Below are 17,640 nucleotides of genomic sequence, written 5' to 3' on the forward strand. Positions count from 1 at the left end.
CCCTCAAGGAGGGACTTTGAAATCCCTGCCTTAGTGCATTACTTGATTTCTGGAAGCCCAGTTTTGTAAAATCTGACACTTAGGGGAAAATTCTTTATATTGCACCGAAAATTCAGTGCTGAAGAGATCCCCACTTAGCCCTTATTCCGAAAGAGCACCCAATCTTTATAGAATACTGGCATAGTTAGGGTTACCAAATTTTTGATTTAAAAAAAAAAAAAAAAAAAGAGGATGCCCTATTCTGCTCCACACAAATCTTGTCTCTTTGGGGGCGGAGCTAAGATTTTCATATAACATTTTGAATCTTATTCACTAGGGAACGCATTTTCTTAAAATGGGACACACTGGTAAGCTTTTTCCATCACTTGCTATGGCAACTGGATTTACCTGATAAAATTCATGTTTACAAGGCCATTCCTTATATCTGTTTAAATTACTGGAATTCACCTTCGAGCTGGATTTCTAATCATTTTCTGGTTCTTTATTCAGCTTTTCATCGGTTTTGGATTTCCATATGAAGGCCCTGCCCCTCTGGAAGCAATAGCCAATGGGTGCATTTTCCTACAGCCTCGATTTGAACCACCTCACAGCTCCCTGAATCATGAATTCTTCTGGGGAAAACCCACTTCAAGAGAGGCATGTATTCTTTCCATTAAAAAAATGAAGCCAGTTGGATGAAATGTTTTGATAAATTATTTCTTGGTATATTTTTGTATAAGGAGACCAGAGTGTCACTACTCAGGCTGAACTGGTCAACAATGTTTTAAACACCATCAGTCATGGGCATTTTATACTCAGTGAAATTTCACTAATTCAAAAAAATAGGATAGGGTCAGGTCAGTGGTATATATATATTATTAGAGAATGACACGGTGACAAAATTCATCACCGTTCCCGTCCCCGCGGATAACCGCGGGAAATAATCCCATGTCATTTTCAACCTCAGTCTTCAGCATTCTTCAAAGCAAAGCTTGCGAGTCAGTGGTTGTGGCCATTCATACTCTGATTCTTATGTGAGCCAAGGATAATAAGAACATAAGAAGTTGCCTCCGCTGGGTCAGACCAGAGGTCCATCGCGCCCAGCAGTCCTCTCCCGCGGCGGCCCATCAGGTCCATGACCTGTAAGGTGACTGGCATCTAAGTCCTTTTAATCCCCTTAGCCTTATCATAAGAACATAAGAACATAAGAAATGCCTCCGCTGGGTCAGACCTGAGGTCCATCGCGCCCAGCAGTCCGCTCACGCGGCGGCCCATCAGGTCCAGGACCTGTGCAGTAATCTTTTATCTATACCCCTCTATCCCCTTTTCCAGCAGGAAATTGTCCAATCCTTTCTTAAACCCCAGTACCGTTCGCTGCCCTATAACGTCCTCTGGAAGCGCATTCCAGGTGTCCACCACACGTTGGGTAAAGAAGAACTTCCTAGCATTCGTTATGAATCTGTCCCCTTTCAACTTTTCCGAATGCCCTCTTGTTTTTTTATGTTCTGAAAGTTTGAAGAATCTGTCCCTCTCTACTCTCTCTATGCCCTTCATGATCTTGTAAGTCTCTATCATATCCCCTCTAAGTCTTCTCTTCTCCAGGGAAAAGAGACCCAGTTTCTCCAATCTCTCAGCATATGAAAGGCTTTCCATCCGCTGAGAGATTGGAGAAACTGGGTCTCTTTTCCCTGGAGAAGAGAAGACTTAGAGGGGATATGATAGAGACTTACAAGATCATGAAGGGTATAGAGAGAGTAGAGAGGGACAGATTCTTCAAACTTTCAGAACATAAAAAAACAAGAGGGCATTCGGAAAAGTTGAAAGGGGACAGATTCAAAACGAATGCTAGGAAGTTCTTCTTTACCCAACGTGTGGTGGACACCTGGAATGCGCTTCCAGAGGACGTTATAGGGCAGCGAACGGTACTGGGGTTTAAGAAAGGATTGGACAATTTCCTGCTGGAAAAGGGGATAGAGGGGTATAGATAAAAGATTACTGCACAGGTCCTGGACCTGATGGGCCGCCGCGTGAGCGGACTGCTGGGCGCGATGGACCTCAGGTCTGACCCAGCGGAGGCATTTCTTATGTTCTTATGTTCTTATGATAAGGCTAAGGGGATTAAAAGGACTTAGATGCCAGTCACCTTACAGGTCATGGACCTGATGGGCCGCCGCGGGAGAGGACTGCTGGGCGCGATGGACCTCTGGTCTGACCCAGCGGAGGCAACTTCTTATGTTCTTATTATCCTTGGCTCACATAAGAATCAGAGTATGAATGGCCACAACTACCTCTATCTGTATCCCTCAACCCCCGTGTCCTTCAGGAAATTATCCAATCCTTTCTTGAAGCCCGGTAGGGTACTTTGTCCTATTACAACCTCTGGAAGCGCATTCCAGGTGTCCACCACCCTCTGAGTGAAAAAGAACTTCCTGGCATTGGTTCTAAACCTGTCCCCTTTTAATTTCTCCGAGTGCCCCCTTGTTCTTGTGGTTCCCAATAGGCTGAAGAATCTGTCCCTTTCTACCTTCTCTATACCTTTCATGATCTTGAAAGTCTCTATCATGTCTCCTCTGAGTCTCCATTGTGCCATTGTGACATCACTGATGTGATTGGCTCTTAGGCACTGGTGGAATGAGGCATTATGACATCACAATATCTGTTCTGGATACCAGAGACTGTCATTCTGTAGTGTCTATTTCAACCTCAGTCCTTCTACACCAGCATTCTTAAAAGCAAAGCTTGCGAGTCAGTGGTTGTGGCCATTCATACTCTGATTCTTCCCTCTTTCCTTAAAGAATGACATGAAGGTGGTTTCCCGCGGTTATCCGCGGGGATGGGAACGGTGATGAATTTTGTCACCGTGTCATTCTCTAATCTCCAACCCATTGGTACATACTGGTGTCTCCAACCTAAGGGTATAGGAGGAAAAGCCTCAGAATCAGGGGGTCTTATATAGAGATACTGTATAACATGTATAAAAAAGGTGACGGGATTATCGCGCACCAGACACCAGCACGCTGACAAGCCAGCGCTGACAATTCGGCGCAAGGCTGCCGTTGGGGGGGGGGGTGGAAACCCCCCACATTATAAAGAAAACGGAATTTTTCCCGAAACAAATCAGAAAAAGTTCTGTTTTCTCTATAATGCAGGGTTCCAACCCCCCCAACCGCCCCCCAACAGCAGCGCGAACACTATGCAGTAAAGTGGGGAGGGGGGTTCCCCACTCACACCCTGCTTCGGAGCTCTTTAAAATTAAGTTTTTCCGCGGCACGCTTCTTTCTTGCGTCGAATTGTCAGCACTCGATTGTCGGTGCGCTGGTTACAGACTATGAACCATAAAAAAATTCCCCAGAACTGGCGTTAAGCACCGGTAGGTGCCTCCAGAGGCGCAATTCACGTCAAAGTGAGTTGCCAGAAATGTAGGCCTTGAAAACCCTAGCCTACATTTCCAGCGTCTGTCTTTTGCCAGAAGCGCGAGTCTCTAAACAGTGCCATCAAGTGACTGACATGCGATCAGCAGCTGCTTTCAAGGCGGCCGCCGATAACGGCGCCATTTAGAGAATCTGGGCCTCATCCTCATCTATTTTGTAGCCAGTAAGGGCCTGATTCTGCATATATCGCCTACAAAATTAGCGCTAACTAAGCGCGATTCTATAAAGGTTAAGCTCCCATGATAGAATTGCACCAAGCATTCTAATATTTAGGTACACCCTTATTTATAGCCAGGTTTTTCTTGGCCTAAATGCTTGCACCTAAGTTAAGCGTCCAACAACTGCTAACAGGCACCTAACTAAAAAAAAAAACTACCCACAATCCACCCCCTTGAAACACGCCCATTTTTAACTATGCACTTTGCATTAGGCGCCTAACTGTCGTAGAATCACGCCTGCCAAGTTAGGTGCCAAATTTCAACTAACTCCACGTAGTACCAATTAAGAGGTGTTGGGTGCAGATTATCGGTGCCGATGTAGGGCTAGATTCACTAAGCAAACCGATCGTGTACCGATCGGTTTGCGAGCCCTTTGCGACCCCCGACCTGATTCACTAACCTTACTCCCGATCCGATCCACGCATGCAAACGAGGGGGAACGGCATGCAAAGTAGGAAAGGTTGCGATTCACAAAACATTTTTCAGTTGCACCGACTGGGCTGGCCGATCATGTCCTTTCCTCCTGCAGCCCTGAAAAAGTAAAAACTGCACTGCTCTTGCCGCCCTGACTCTCCCACTCTTGCCGCCCTGACTCTCCTTGCTATTGCCGCCCCGAGTTAGTGGAATCTGCCAAAATAATGCAGAAACTACTGCTGAACTAGAAGAGGGGGAAAAGGAGAGCTAAAAGCAGAATGTACCACTTCAGAAAAGGCAGAAAGAAAACAAAAGAAGCTTGCAACACAATAAGCACAAGACAGGATTACATATGATGAACTGGTTCTCACACTAGCACTACGCCCCGTACAGCGGGGACGGAAAAGGATCATCTCCACCCTTACCCCACGGCCAGGATCACTGGAGGCAGCAATGGAGGAGGGGCTCATTTCAATTCTAGCGCTCCCAGAACCACATTCCGCTTGAGGGATTGGGGGGGAGGTGAAAAAAAAGCAAGGGGGAACGGTTCGGTTCTCCTGCCAGATTCACATGCACCCCGTCAACGGGGACCAATCAGCTTTTCACTGGCCAATGCCACTGCACTGAACGTTGTGCAAGCCTGCAAGGGAGCTGCTTCCCATTTAAACATCATAGCTGCAAAAGAAAACAGGAATCACGTTCCCCATGGCGCGGAAAGCATGTGCAGACCATCTGCAGGCAAAGAAGAGGGTCTGCGCATGCATTAGGATCGGGTAAGGGGCGGCCGTCCGATCACTTCATTTGCATGAAGACGCAGTAGTGAATTGGTCGCCTGCCGAGACTCGGCCCCGGATCGCCCACGGACTGCAAAGGTAGGTGAGCGTTAGTGAATCTGGGCCTTAGCCCTATTACTCAGTTAAGTTAGGCATTTACATTGCCTAGGCATTCTGTTGTAGGTCCCTAAATTTAGATGCACTTTATAGAACTTGGGGGGTTGACATAGTATCCATGCACTAACCGGTTAGTATGTGGTAATGTGCAGTAGATGCACTCAGGGCCAGATTCTATCTGAATATTTCCTTTTGAATAGCATCCATATGTTTCTATGGAGTGCAAGAAGTCCTGGAAAGGGTTAACTGTACTTGTTCAGATAAACCACAGTTATCCTCACTTTAATTAGTTCCTAGAGGAACAGTGGAAGGAACATCCTGAAGGCTCTGCAGGCGATGTAAGTGCACAGGTTCCAAGGGACACGGGGAGGAGGGGAGGGATTCACAAAAGTTATTCTCTGTCCATTGACTCCCCAGATGTGTCCATGGTGTGGTGGGTGGGGGTGCTAAGAGACATGTCATGCGGCACAATTCCATTTGGGGATGCTCCTGTTGTGTGAGCCATGTCCGCACAGTCCTCTGACCTGTAGCTTCTAATGATCTGCAGCAATGGCATGGTGATAAGGAAAGCCTCATTCTTACTAACCGCCGAACGCCGGCTGGATTTCGTAATTCCCTGAAGAGATTTGGATTGATTTGCATGGATCACTTTGGGTAATGGCACGATTGTGCCAACAATAACCTATGATTCTAAACCCTTCGGGCTGCTGAGTCACTTTCTTGGAACAAGTTGAAGAAAAACGAGCAGTCTCCTAGAACTGTGGGCTTTGAGTTTAGTTAAAACATTTCTACACTATCCCCCTCCTTAACTTGACCATTTAAGGGAGTGTACAATATAACACAGATGCAGATAAACAGAATATCACATTAAAGAATAGAGATTTAAAAATATTTAGCTCTGCGCTTCCGTGCCCTTTGCAGAATAGCCACATGCATGAGAAAGAGAACCAGTTTATTCATGAGATGTATTTGTACACATCAGATTTGCATAAGCTGGTTCTCTATCTTAGCTAGAATCATTTTAGCCCACCGTCATGTTAAGAACTGAAAAAATTTTTTTTTTTTTTCCTACAAGGACATGGTTATGCGAGGATGAGGATTAAAGTATTATTGGTTCTGAGAATTTTCTGTTATTGTCCACTGCCATCATGGTTCTTCGAAAGTGCAGGTTACAAATTCTGCAAATAAATGAACCTATAATAGAGTCCTTGAAATAACTACACAAATGTCTTCTGGTGTGTGGGTGACATGAACGTCTGGAGCTCACGTGATCTCATGTGGTCATCTCTAGGTCTCTTCCCAGCATCCTTATGTGGAGCACTTCATAGGGGAGCCACACGTGTGGACAGTGGACTACAATAATTCAAAGCAGTTTGAAGACGCTGTCAAGGCCATTATGAGAACCAAGGTAAGGGGGGTAATTCTTTCTGCCGTGGTCCAACCAATCGGGTCTGCAAACTGAAGCGGACGTAAATCAGATTCTGAACACAGAGAACTGTTTAGAATCTGCACAGGAGGGAAGCGGTGTGATCATGGTTATGAAATTATTAGAATATACTTAATAAAATAAACATAAATGAAATGGAAGCGAATGTGATTTTATGCACACTGCTTATATATCTAGGCAGTTTACAGTGAAGAGTGATCACGTACTCAAGGCAGTGTCTCGCAGACTTCTGGAAGCCACGGCACACAGAACTCTGTGCCGCGGCAGGAGAGCCTCTGGAAATGCGCAGCCATTGACGCCATGACGTCATGCGCATGCCTGACATCATCACGTTGACATCTGCACATGCTGCCCTGAGCTGCCGGTGGGGGGAGGGAGGGGGTGCTGCAAGAGGAGAGATACATAGAGGTGCGGCTGACTGTGAGAGACACATCCTATAAGCCAGTGTTCTTCAACCACCGGTCCACAGAAATTTCCTGCCGGTCCACAGGGCCGGCACGTGCATCGAGCCCGAGACAGTGTTCTTCAATCGCCGGTCCACGGTGCAATTGATGCGGCGTAATCTTCTGGCCGGCTCCCTCTTCCTCAGGGCTGCAGTGTACAAAGCCGCGGGCAGTGGCTCCTAAGCGTGTCCTGCATCTGAACCGGAAGCCTTCTCTCTGACGTCGCAACGTCAGAGGGAAGGCTTCCAGATGAGGTGTGGGATGCACGCGAGGAGCTGCTACCCACGGCTTTGTGCACTGCAACCCTGAGGAAGAGGGAGCCGGCCCGAAGATAACACCGGGGGGGCGGCATAAAATGGCCAGGCAGGAGCAGGCCAGAAGGTAAGGCACAGCATGGAGGGAGGGAGACAACAAAGGTAGGGGGAATGATTTTACTTTTAAATTTAGTGATTGAATAGTGTCAATTTTGAGAACTGACATCTGCTGTCTGTATTTTGCACTGTTCAGGAAGAAATGCATTTGTTTCTTTTTCTCTGGGGTTGTACTGCAGGCAGAGTCTTGCATCTTAGGGTTTGTTTGTAGTTAGTTTTTGGGCCCGTATTTGCATAGGGGTTATCATGTGTAGTTTAATTTTGTGGTTAACCATTATGTGTTGTTAATAAGATTATATTGTGTGTATATATGAAAAATGAATGGAAAAAATGGTTACAATTAGTACTATTATGGGGGTGTGGTCTGGGGCGGAGATTGGGCAGAGATGGCCGGTTCACAAAATAATTCTTTGATTTCCACCGGTCCATAAGTGTCAAAAGGTTGAAAAACACTGCTGTGAGCAATCATCCTGCAGCTCTCCTCCTCACTGGTGTCTTGCGGCACACCGGTAATCTCGCCGTGGCACACAGTTTGCTATACATTGCTCTAAGTGTTTCCCTATCTGTCTAGCGGGCTCACAGTCTAACTAAGGTACCTGTGGCACTAGAGGGTTAAGTGACCCAGGGCCACAAGCAATGGTGTAGCAAGGGGGAGGGAGATGATGGGAGCGGTCCACCCTGGGCGCCATGTTGGTGGAGGCGCTGGCACCCCTCCTCCTTTCTGCCCCCCCCCGCCTCTTCCAATTCCTCCCCTCCATGCATGCGCCCCCCTCCCATACCTCTAGTTGAAGTTGGTGTTTGTAGCGATCAGGAATGTGCTCTTTGCGACCCCGTCAGCTCTCCCGCGGATGTCAATTCCGGGTGCCGCGCATAGGGACATCAGAGGAAGAGTCTACGTGGTCGCGAGGAGCGCGTTGTTGACTGCCACGAGCAACAATTTCAACTAGAGGTTCAAACAATCCCTTCCCTCATTTCTGAAATCCAGCCCATAGCAATCACTTTTTTTAACAATGCTGAGTATCACGGGTTGAAATTGGGCACAGAGGACCTGATCCTATAAACAGCACCTATGTTAGATGCCACTAAGTACCCTAATTGCGGATTCCTAGCCACGCTTAACAGAAATTTGCGCAGAACTTTTTTTTTTTTTTAAATTTATCAAGTTTTCTTCATTATCATTTATACAGATAATAATAAAGAAAGGAAAATCACAAGTAAAACATAACTATTACTAACATAAGACATCTCACTAGTTCCTCAAGTCCACATAAATGGGAGAAAGTATTGCGCAGAACTTAATTACGATATTTTTCGCACTATAAAATACACCTGACCATAAGACGCACCCTAGATTTAGAGGAGGAAAACAAGAAAAAAAACATTCTGAACCAAATTGGGTACTAATATATACCAGGCTCTGCACCCAACTCCACACTCCTTGCCAGGCTCTGCACCCTGTCCCCCCTCCCTGACAGGCTGTGCACCCAACCCCCTCACTGCCTTCCAGGCTCTGCACCCTGTCCCCACGCTCTGCCCTGTACCCTGTACCCCTTCTGGTGGTCTAGTGGTAGGCCAGGACAGGGTACAGAGCAGGTCTAAGTGGTAGGCAGTCTCAGACCCCCCCCCCCCCCCGGCACCTTTAAATTACGGTGGTCCAGCGATGTATTAGCAGGAGCAAGCTTTCCACGCTCCTGCCCCTCCCTCACTGGATGGCTGCCTCCTCATTATCTCGGGGCCAGCGGCGCACAAGGCAAGAACGAGATTTTCACGCTCCAACCTGGGCCCGCGCTGCTCCTTGAATGGCTGCCGTCAGCATGGAATGTTGCTACTCTTTAGGTTTTGGCCAGGTACTAGTGACCTAGATTGGCCGCCGTGAGAATGGGCTACTGGGCTTGATGGACCATTGGTCTGACCCAGTAAAGCTATTCTTATGTTCTTATGATAATAATAATAATAATAATAACTTTATTTTTCTATACCGCCATAGTCAGGCGACTTCTAGGCGGTTTACATTGTAAGAAGGCTGGACATTCAGCGAATAACAAAGGTCTTAATACAATACAATACATTAAATCCACATACAATACAATACAGTGAGTCTAAATACAATACCATACAATAAGTCTAAATACAATACCATACTGACTCATACTGGCTTCTCATACCGACCCTGAGCATTGTCTCTGATGCGACATTCTGATCCCATGAACAAGAAGTTGCATTAAAGGGAAAGTTGAGGACCGGCATGAGTAGCTGGATTGAGTTTCTGCTTGTGTTGACCCAGCACTGAATGAATTAAAAGGTACTGAGGGGAAGAGGGTTGGGAGAGTGAAATAAAGAGATGCTGGATCACCAGAAGTCTCCAACTGGCAAATCTTAGGGATCCCTGCCAGTTGGAGACATAGATGCCAGCTACAAACCACCTATACTGTTGCTAGGTAGGCCTCAGCTCAAAGTAGGTGGACCTGTGCCCACCTGTGGCTCCACCTCTTGGTTCTAGAAACTGAGTGGCTGCTGGTTTGATTGGGAAGACTGGCTAGGCTGTATGGTCTTTTGATCCTTTCATATATTTTTTTTTTTTTCTATTTTGATGTGAAAGTCATAAGCATAAGTAAATGTGGTGCAAGAGAGAGAGATTCTGAGAAACAAATTATTTTGCAGCTACGGTACAATATTTGCCTCTGGGACAACATGTTGGAAGAGTTTCTGTTGACTATTACAGCACTTACAACCCTTGCATTATTCTGACAGTCCATGAGAAGTAATTCTGAGGTGGTCAGAGGTCAGTGCTTGTTGAAGAAAGAGGCAGATAATGAAAGCAATAGCTTCTGTTAATTTCCTAGCTAACAGCTGCGAGAGCATTTCCATCGGGAGTGTAATAGAGTGATAATAGGGTCATCTGTATTAGCCAGCAATATTGCAGGCAACAGGCAGGGGCAAATTATTGAGAAAGCGCATTCCGGCCTCCTCACCCTGCACATTGACCCACCTGCTTTTGTGAAATGTTTATTGAAAAAGATAGTCAAGTGTTGTGTAGGTCTGGTCACCTGTGAGATGACAGCACCGGTTAGAGTATTTGTGATACAGGAATAATCAGATGCCTTTATTGTGTTCCATGTGAGACTCTGTTTTGCTGTTTTGTGTAATTGTATTACATCACAAAGAGATTTTGGATGCAAAAGTAACATTCTCTGGAGTAGTTAACAGCTTTCATTTGAGCTGATCTGTTTGTATTTGTAGAACTTAATTCAGGGGTTCTTAATCAGAGGTGCCCGTACCCCTTGAGGTCAAATTTGAGGCAATTTATTGAAGCTTTTTAAAAAATTATTTATTTATTCATTTTCAATAAACATATCACAACATTACATTGTTACAGAGACATGGAAGAAATTAATTTAACCGGGGAGGGGGGGGGAGAAGAGATAAACCTAAAATATTTTATCTCCTAAATAGTCCAGAATAGGAGGGGAGTAAGTTCAAAATATAAGGAGTATCAATTGAAGAAAATTAAATAAAACACTTTGCATCCACACAATTTCAGCGACTCAAGGGCTTCAAGGTAAAATAACACTATTCGCCGATGACGCCAAACTATGTAATATAGTAAGTGAATGCAGTTTACAGAATTATATGGCACAGGACCTGCTTACATTGGAAAGTTGGTCCTCAAACTGGCAGCTAGCTTCAATGCTAAGAAATGTAAGGTCATGCACCTCGGAAGTGGAAATCCATGCAGGACGTACTTCTTGAACGGAGAAACTTTAACTAGGACTTCAGCAGAACGAGATTTAGGAGTAATCATCAGTGCAGACATGAAAACTGCCAATCAAGTGGAGAAGGCTTCATCTAAGGCAAGGCAGATATTGGGTTGTATCAATAGAAGTTTCGTCAGACGAAAGCCTGAAGTCATAATGCCGTTGTACAGGGCCATGGTGAGACCTCATCTGGAGTACTGTGTGCAATTCTGGAGGCCACATTACAGTAAAGATGTGCGCAGAATTGAATCGGTTCAGCGGACGGCCACCAGGATGATCTCGGGGCTCAAGGGTCTCTCGTATGAAGAGAGACTGAACAAATTGCAGCTCTACACTCTCGAGGAACGTAGGGAGAGGGGAGACATGATCGAAACATTTAAGTACCTCACGGGACGTGTCGAAGTGGAAGATGATATTTTCTTTCTCAAGGGACCCTCGGCCACAAGAGGGCACCCGCTCAAACTCAGAGGCGGAAAATTTCATGGCAACACCAGAAAGTATTTCTTCACAGAGAGAGTGGTTGATCATTAGAACAAGCTTCCAGTGCAGGTGATCGAGGCAGACAGCGTGCCAGACTTTAAGAATAAATGGGATACCCATGTGGGATCCCTACAAGGGTCAAGATAAGGAAATTGAGTCATTAGGGCATAGACAGGGGGTGGGTAAGCAGAGTGGGCAGACTTGATGGGCTGTAGCCCTTTTCTGCCGTCATCATCTTCTATCTCTTATTTAACCATTTTACACTTCAAACAATCTTCTTGAGATCAATAAAAGATTTCAAATGTTCAGGAATTTAAAAAAAAAAAAAAAGTCAATTCAAACCACCCAAACATATCAGGCATTTACATGGATAAAGCAACTTAAATGAAGCCCCCAAATCCAAAACTTCCTGTTTACGGTTTTAAAAAGCCCTCTGGTGTTCTTGCGCCACTTCAGTAACATCAGGAAAAATCCCAAATTTTCTGACCAAAAACGAGAGCTTTAGAATTGCGAAAGTACATTTTCATGACATTATTCAGATCTTGTTCAAAAACAAAAGCAGCAACCAAAGTAACTCGTTGAAAACTCTCAGTCACCGATTGCCCTAAAAATCTCAGATAAATTATTCAAATTCAATTTCAGATTTTTCAAGACCAAACCGAAGATTGAATTTGAAAACTTTTTAAAACAGAGTGAGAGGTTAGTTATTAGGACAATTTTTGGTAGTATAATTTTAGAGGTCCTTTTACTAAGGCGCGCTAGTGCGTCGTAGCGCTCGCTAAATGCTCACACGTCCATTATATCCTATGGATGCTTTAGCACGCATTAGCATTTAGCGTGTGCTAATTTTTAGCACGTGCTAAGATGCACTAGCGGGCCTTAGTGAAAGGACCCCTTAGTGACACATTAGTAGTTAGCATTGTTAGCAGCTAACAGCGACATATTAGTATATAGCCATTCAGTGGTCACTGGTGGACACATAGTTCAGAAAGAAGGTGTGAAGGTTTAATTGATCAGTTAAAGAGGGTGCAGGAACCAAAAAAGATTAAGAGCTCCTGTCTTGATTAGTCCCATAAATTAAGCCTAGGTAAATATGATCTGGCCGTTTTCACAGTCCGTTGTTGGCGGAGGTCTTGTTTAGACCCTTTCAATCTCTGAAATACTCATCCGTGTGGATCTTCCCCCCCTCCCCTAGGTTATGTGCATGAGGTCACCTAACAGCATGAGAATATCTCTTATGGTCTGTTCTTATCTTAAATTCTCCTTGGACAAGCAGAATATATTCAGCTGCACTTGGCTGCCTTAGGCCTAGATGACTAAACACCATCGATAAGACTGTGTGGATTGCTTTTGGCCGATTCTGAAACAGTGATCGATGCTCAAGCAAGTTTGTATGCAAATGATATGCGTGGAGGTTCGCCGTAATCTCCGTTCGATCCTGTCTGATGGATCGCTGTGAGAGCGACTCTCATACAGAATAGTCCAGTTGATGTAGCGACAATGTACACATGCGCCAGATTTGCCACAACAGTCATAGGTGTGGATTATTGTAGTGCATCATATGTGTATGTCATTGGCGTGCATTAAAGGCATTAGCTACAAAGCATTCTTGTCGCAAAGTGCTTTATAACAAATGCTGGTATTTCACGCGCTTTTAAATAGTTCAGCAAGGGCAATCCCTTGATGCTTTGCGGTTCCTCTTACCGTAAAACAAGTAGCAGCCAATGCAGCACTGTGACATCATTTACACGTAACCATTGAGGCCATATGGAGGGGTGGATAGGTAGCAGCAGACTATGCAAATGCAGGGCATAAAAGAGGGTAGTGCTGTCTTTGTCTCCACCACCTCTTCCCTTGGCATCTTTCCTCATATCCTACAATAGAGATTTCCATTCTCCCCCCTGAGCAGTTTAAGCACTGGGAGTCAAGCAGTAACACTACCTCAGTGACCAATAGGGGTGCTGTTTGAAATACGAGCAGTATGTGTTAATGCTCAGTAATATTACTCATACACAGTAGCTGCATATGTTGGAGGGCTGTTCCTTCCCTGATTTGTCTCCCTTCCTTTCCTGACTTGGCTCCCTTCCTTCCCTGACTTGTCTCCCTTCCTTCCCTGACTTGTCTCCCTTCCTTCCCTGACTTGCCTCCCTTCTTTTCCTGACTTGCCTCCCTTCTTTTCCTGACTTGTCTCCCTTCCTTCCCTGACTTTTTTCCCTTCCTTCCTTGACTTGTGTCCCTTCCTTCCCTGACTTGTCTCCCTTCCTTCCCTGATTTGTTTCCCTTCCTTCCTTGACTTGTCTCCCTTCCTTCCCTGACTTGTCTCCCTTCCTTCCCTGACTTGTCTCCCTTCCTTCCCTGACTTGCCTCCCTTCTTTTCCTGACTTGTCTCCCTTCCTTCCTTGACTTGTCTCCCTTCCTCCCCTGACTTATCTCCCTTCCTCCCCTGACTTGTTTCCCTTCCTTCCCTGACTTTTCTCCCTTCCTTCCCTGACTTGTCTCCCTTCCTTTCCTGACTTGTCTCCCTTCCTTCCTTGACTTGTCTCCCTTCCTTCCCTGACTTGTCTCCCTTCCTTTCCTGACTTGTCTCCCTTCCTTCCCTAACTTGTTTTCCTTCCTTCCTTGACTTGTCTCCCTTCCTTCCTTCTGCAGTTTTTTAGCTTTGAGTGCACCAGGAATTCAGCATTGCTTGCTATTCAGATAGCAGTGCTGAATATCCGTGAATTATTGAAATGCTGAAGTCGGTATTTAAATCAAATGCCAACTGTAGAGATTAAATATTGACCCAAAAGTGTTTGATCATCATTTCAAACATTTTCTGCTTTTTGTGCATCTTTGCAGAGTGCCAGTGATAGGCTCCGTGACCTGGATCTATCAATGATCTCTACATAATTCTAATTCAAGCTATACAGTGCTTCCTTCCCAGATACCTGCTTTATACAATAAAATCATTCCAAGAGCACATTTCTCAAAATGTCATTCTCCATGCTTTATGAGCAGGTATAGGACTATTATTTCTCTGAATTAATCAATATATTTTAATGTAACTCCTTTTTCTGCTCACATTTTATGTGAAAAATTATATTAAAATGCCATATTAAAGGATTGTATTTATTAGAAACCCCTTTTGTAGCAGCAATATAATTAATATTTGTTTCCTTCTCAGCTGCTGAATCAAACTGCCAAAAGGTGTTAACTGAACCAGGACCATATGTGTTTTGTAGGAAATTCCTAATATGGGGAAAGGGGGCTACAGTATTTGCTCGTACCTCAGACTTGTAGGTAACAATTCAGAGATCGTTAATCCCCATGGTACCAGCAGAGTTTATTCCAGAGCTCGAGCGCCTAGCTTTAGTGGAAATTATGACTTACTTGTACGATGCAGATGGTATGTTATGAATAATAAAGACTTATTACTGATACTAGGTCATGGTTGAGCAACACAGCAGCTGTATGCCTTATAGCTCAATTCTTGTGGTGTTGGTAACATTATGTCATGGCTGAGTTGTATAACTGCCTCTGTAGTATCTAAGTGGCTACAAAATCCAGAATGTTTTTGATGGCTGGTGTGTCCATGTAGAATGCCTTAAGACTATGTACTGGCTGCTTTAATTTTAAGAAATTATTGAAAACCCAGTTGTTTGTTGATGCCTATATGTAGAGGCTGCTGAGACTATTACCGTATAAGCTTTAACTTTAAGAAATTATTAACAACAAAGCTGTCTATAATCGTTCATGTTGAGATGATTTTAGAGCTCTATTAGATTGATATCTGGCCAGTTTCTTGTACAGATACTCTGGAAGATGAAGATGCCAGGCTTTGAAGACTAGTGAAAGCAGTTTAGATTCAGTTCATTTGGTTATCGGCAGCCAGTGTAATTTAAACAGTACGGCCGTAATGTGGTCAGTACTGCGCGCGCCCGTTAGAAGCCTGGCCGCAGCGCTTTGGATTAGCTGTAGGCCGGAGAGGTTGGCTATGCTTGACCCTAAAAATAATGTGTTACAGTAATCTAGCCGACTGGTAATGAAAGCGTGAATTTGTTTTGTTAGATTATCTGTAGTCAGCACAGGTTTTAATTGCCGCAGTAGTTTTAGGTGATAGAAGCACATTTTTACTACGTGGCTTATTTGAGATCTGAAGCTTAGCTCAGAGCTGTAGCATACTCCCAGTGTCAGGATTTCGGACTTAAGTTGAATAGGTTTGCCAGCGAGTTCTGGAAGTATACTTGGGCGGATTGGCTGCATGATAGCCATATAGCTATGGTTTTGTCTGCGTTTACAATTGTCTGCTAGCCAGATGAGATCAGAAATTACTTCTTCTTGGTTGTTACCCACAAATGTTAACAGCTGCTTATCATTTGCAAAGATGTAGAATTTGATGTTCCTGGACTAAAGGGACCAGATACAAATTGAAAAGAGCTGGTGATAATAAGGACCCTGTGGAACTCCTGATTTGATATGTCATTACATACATATTCATTGTGGTTAGGGTTACCAGATGTCTGGATTTACCTGGACATGTTCTCTTTTTAGAGGGCATGTCCGGACGGCTATTCAAAACCTGGCACTTTGAACGGGTTTTGAAAAGCAGATCATGACTTGAAAATCAGACTGGCTTGGTGTGTCCCGAGAACTGGGTTGAGAATCCCTGTGTTAGGGGATTTCTAAACTTATCTGGCTTTTTTAAAGCATTTAAAACAAAATTTATTTGGGGGGGGGGCAATGTTGTCAAAATGGTGCACCATTCTTAAATACTGTAACTGTTGATAAACAGTACAAACTAGGGCAGTGGTTTTCAAGATATCCCTAATGGATATGCATGAGGTAGATTTGCATGCCTGTCACCTCTATGATTTGCAAGTTTGCTTCGTGAATATTCGTTAGGGATATCTTGAAAAAAACGACTGGCTGGGGGTCCCCCAGGACAGATTTAAGAACCACTGCGCTCGTGAGCTGTGCAATAGGCCAGTGTTTCTCAAGTCATTCCTGGAGTACCCCCTTTGCCAGTCAGTTTTTCAGGATATCTACAATAAAATATGCATGAGACTGATTTGCATGTACTGCCTCCATTGTATGCAAACCTCTTTCATGCATATTCATTGTAGATATCCTGGAAACCTGACTTGCAAGGGGGTACTCCAGGACCGAGCTGGGAAACACTGTTGTAATAGTGTGCATTATTGTGAACACAAGAAAACACAATTTTGGATTTTTTTTCCCCTATTGTTTTGGGTTAAAAATGACATTGAAAAAGTTAACATAAATGCACATCTGCAGCAGTGACGTAGCTAGACAGCCAATTTTAGGCAAGCCTGAGCCCAAAGTGGGCAGGCACAAAGTTTTCTGTGCAGAAGCTTCTCTCTTTCCCTCCCTTCCCCCAGTCTGTGCAGTCTCTCTCTTTCCCTCACTTCCCACCCCCTTGCCCATGGTGCATTTCTTCCTACGTGTTCTTCTCCAGGTCACTGGCAGCGGTTTCTACGTGGTGCCGGCGGTTGACCCGGAAACCTTCCCTAGGAAGCAAAATGCAAACACATCAGAGGGAAGGCTTCCAGGTTGGCTGCTGGCAGCATGCCCCTGGCAGTGTAAGCTTGGGATTAGGTTGTGTGGCTTGAGATCCCAAAAACTGTTTGGTAAAGATTCAGATATACTGTATATATATATATAAATAAATTAAAAATCCTATTTCATTTCCATCGTGATTTAGTGCGATCATGCAGAAAATGGATACAAAGTAGCAATTACCATTTCCCCTGCATACAAATAGCCCTTTGAAATCACACAGCGATTTGTACACACCTTCTCCTCGTTCCCATCCCAACCTGGGCAAGTTTAACAATTGACATCATTATGGAAACAGCTTCTGTCATTATATGGAAGCTGATTACTCCACACCTATAATTACATGAAATTGATGTCAATGCTAGTCAACCTGAAATGAAGTTAGCTGTTCATATGAAAGTGATAATAAGGGCATTTCACCACTTTTGAGGAGCTGAGATTTGTTTTCAGTTGCTTCAGATAGGTAATTCTGAGGTCTTAGTACGAATGAGGAGTTTTATTTCAGAAGAGGTGCGTTGGCAACTATTACTTACAAGACGAGTATGTTGTCTTCTAATAAGAAAGAAAGGACTCTGTGGATTGTTGATGTTCAAGATGTAGGCTTTATTTAAAAATTATACTTGGTAATCCACGTAAAAATATCTAGGACCCGATAC

At 44.4% G+C, this 17,640-nt stretch overlaps 1 protein-coding gene across 1 annotated transcript in view; it reads left to right on the forward strand.

The window, feature by feature from the left end:
• Positions 1-17,640, forward strand: part of MGAT5B (alpha-1,6-mannosylglycoprotein 6-beta-N-acetylglucosaminyltransferase B) — a 327,915-nt gene that overhangs the window by 260,373 nt on the left and 49,902 nt on the right. Inside the window, exons 14-15 of the mRNA XM_033961186.1 lie at positions 490-636; positions 6,224-6,340. Of these exons, the coding sequence (XP_033817077.1) occupies positions 490-636; positions 6,224-6,340 (264 nt within the window). The remainder of the gene's footprint in view (positions 1-489; positions 637-6,223; positions 6,341-17,640) is intronic.

Source organism: Geotrypetes seraphini, chromosome 10 (genome assembly GCF_902459505.1).
Source record: "Geotrypetes seraphini chromosome 10, aGeoSer1.1, whole genome shotgun sequence".
In the NCBI taxonomy this organism is placed as follows: Eukaryota; Metazoa; Chordata; class Amphibia; order Gymnophiona; family Dermophiidae; genus Geotrypetes; species Geotrypetes seraphini.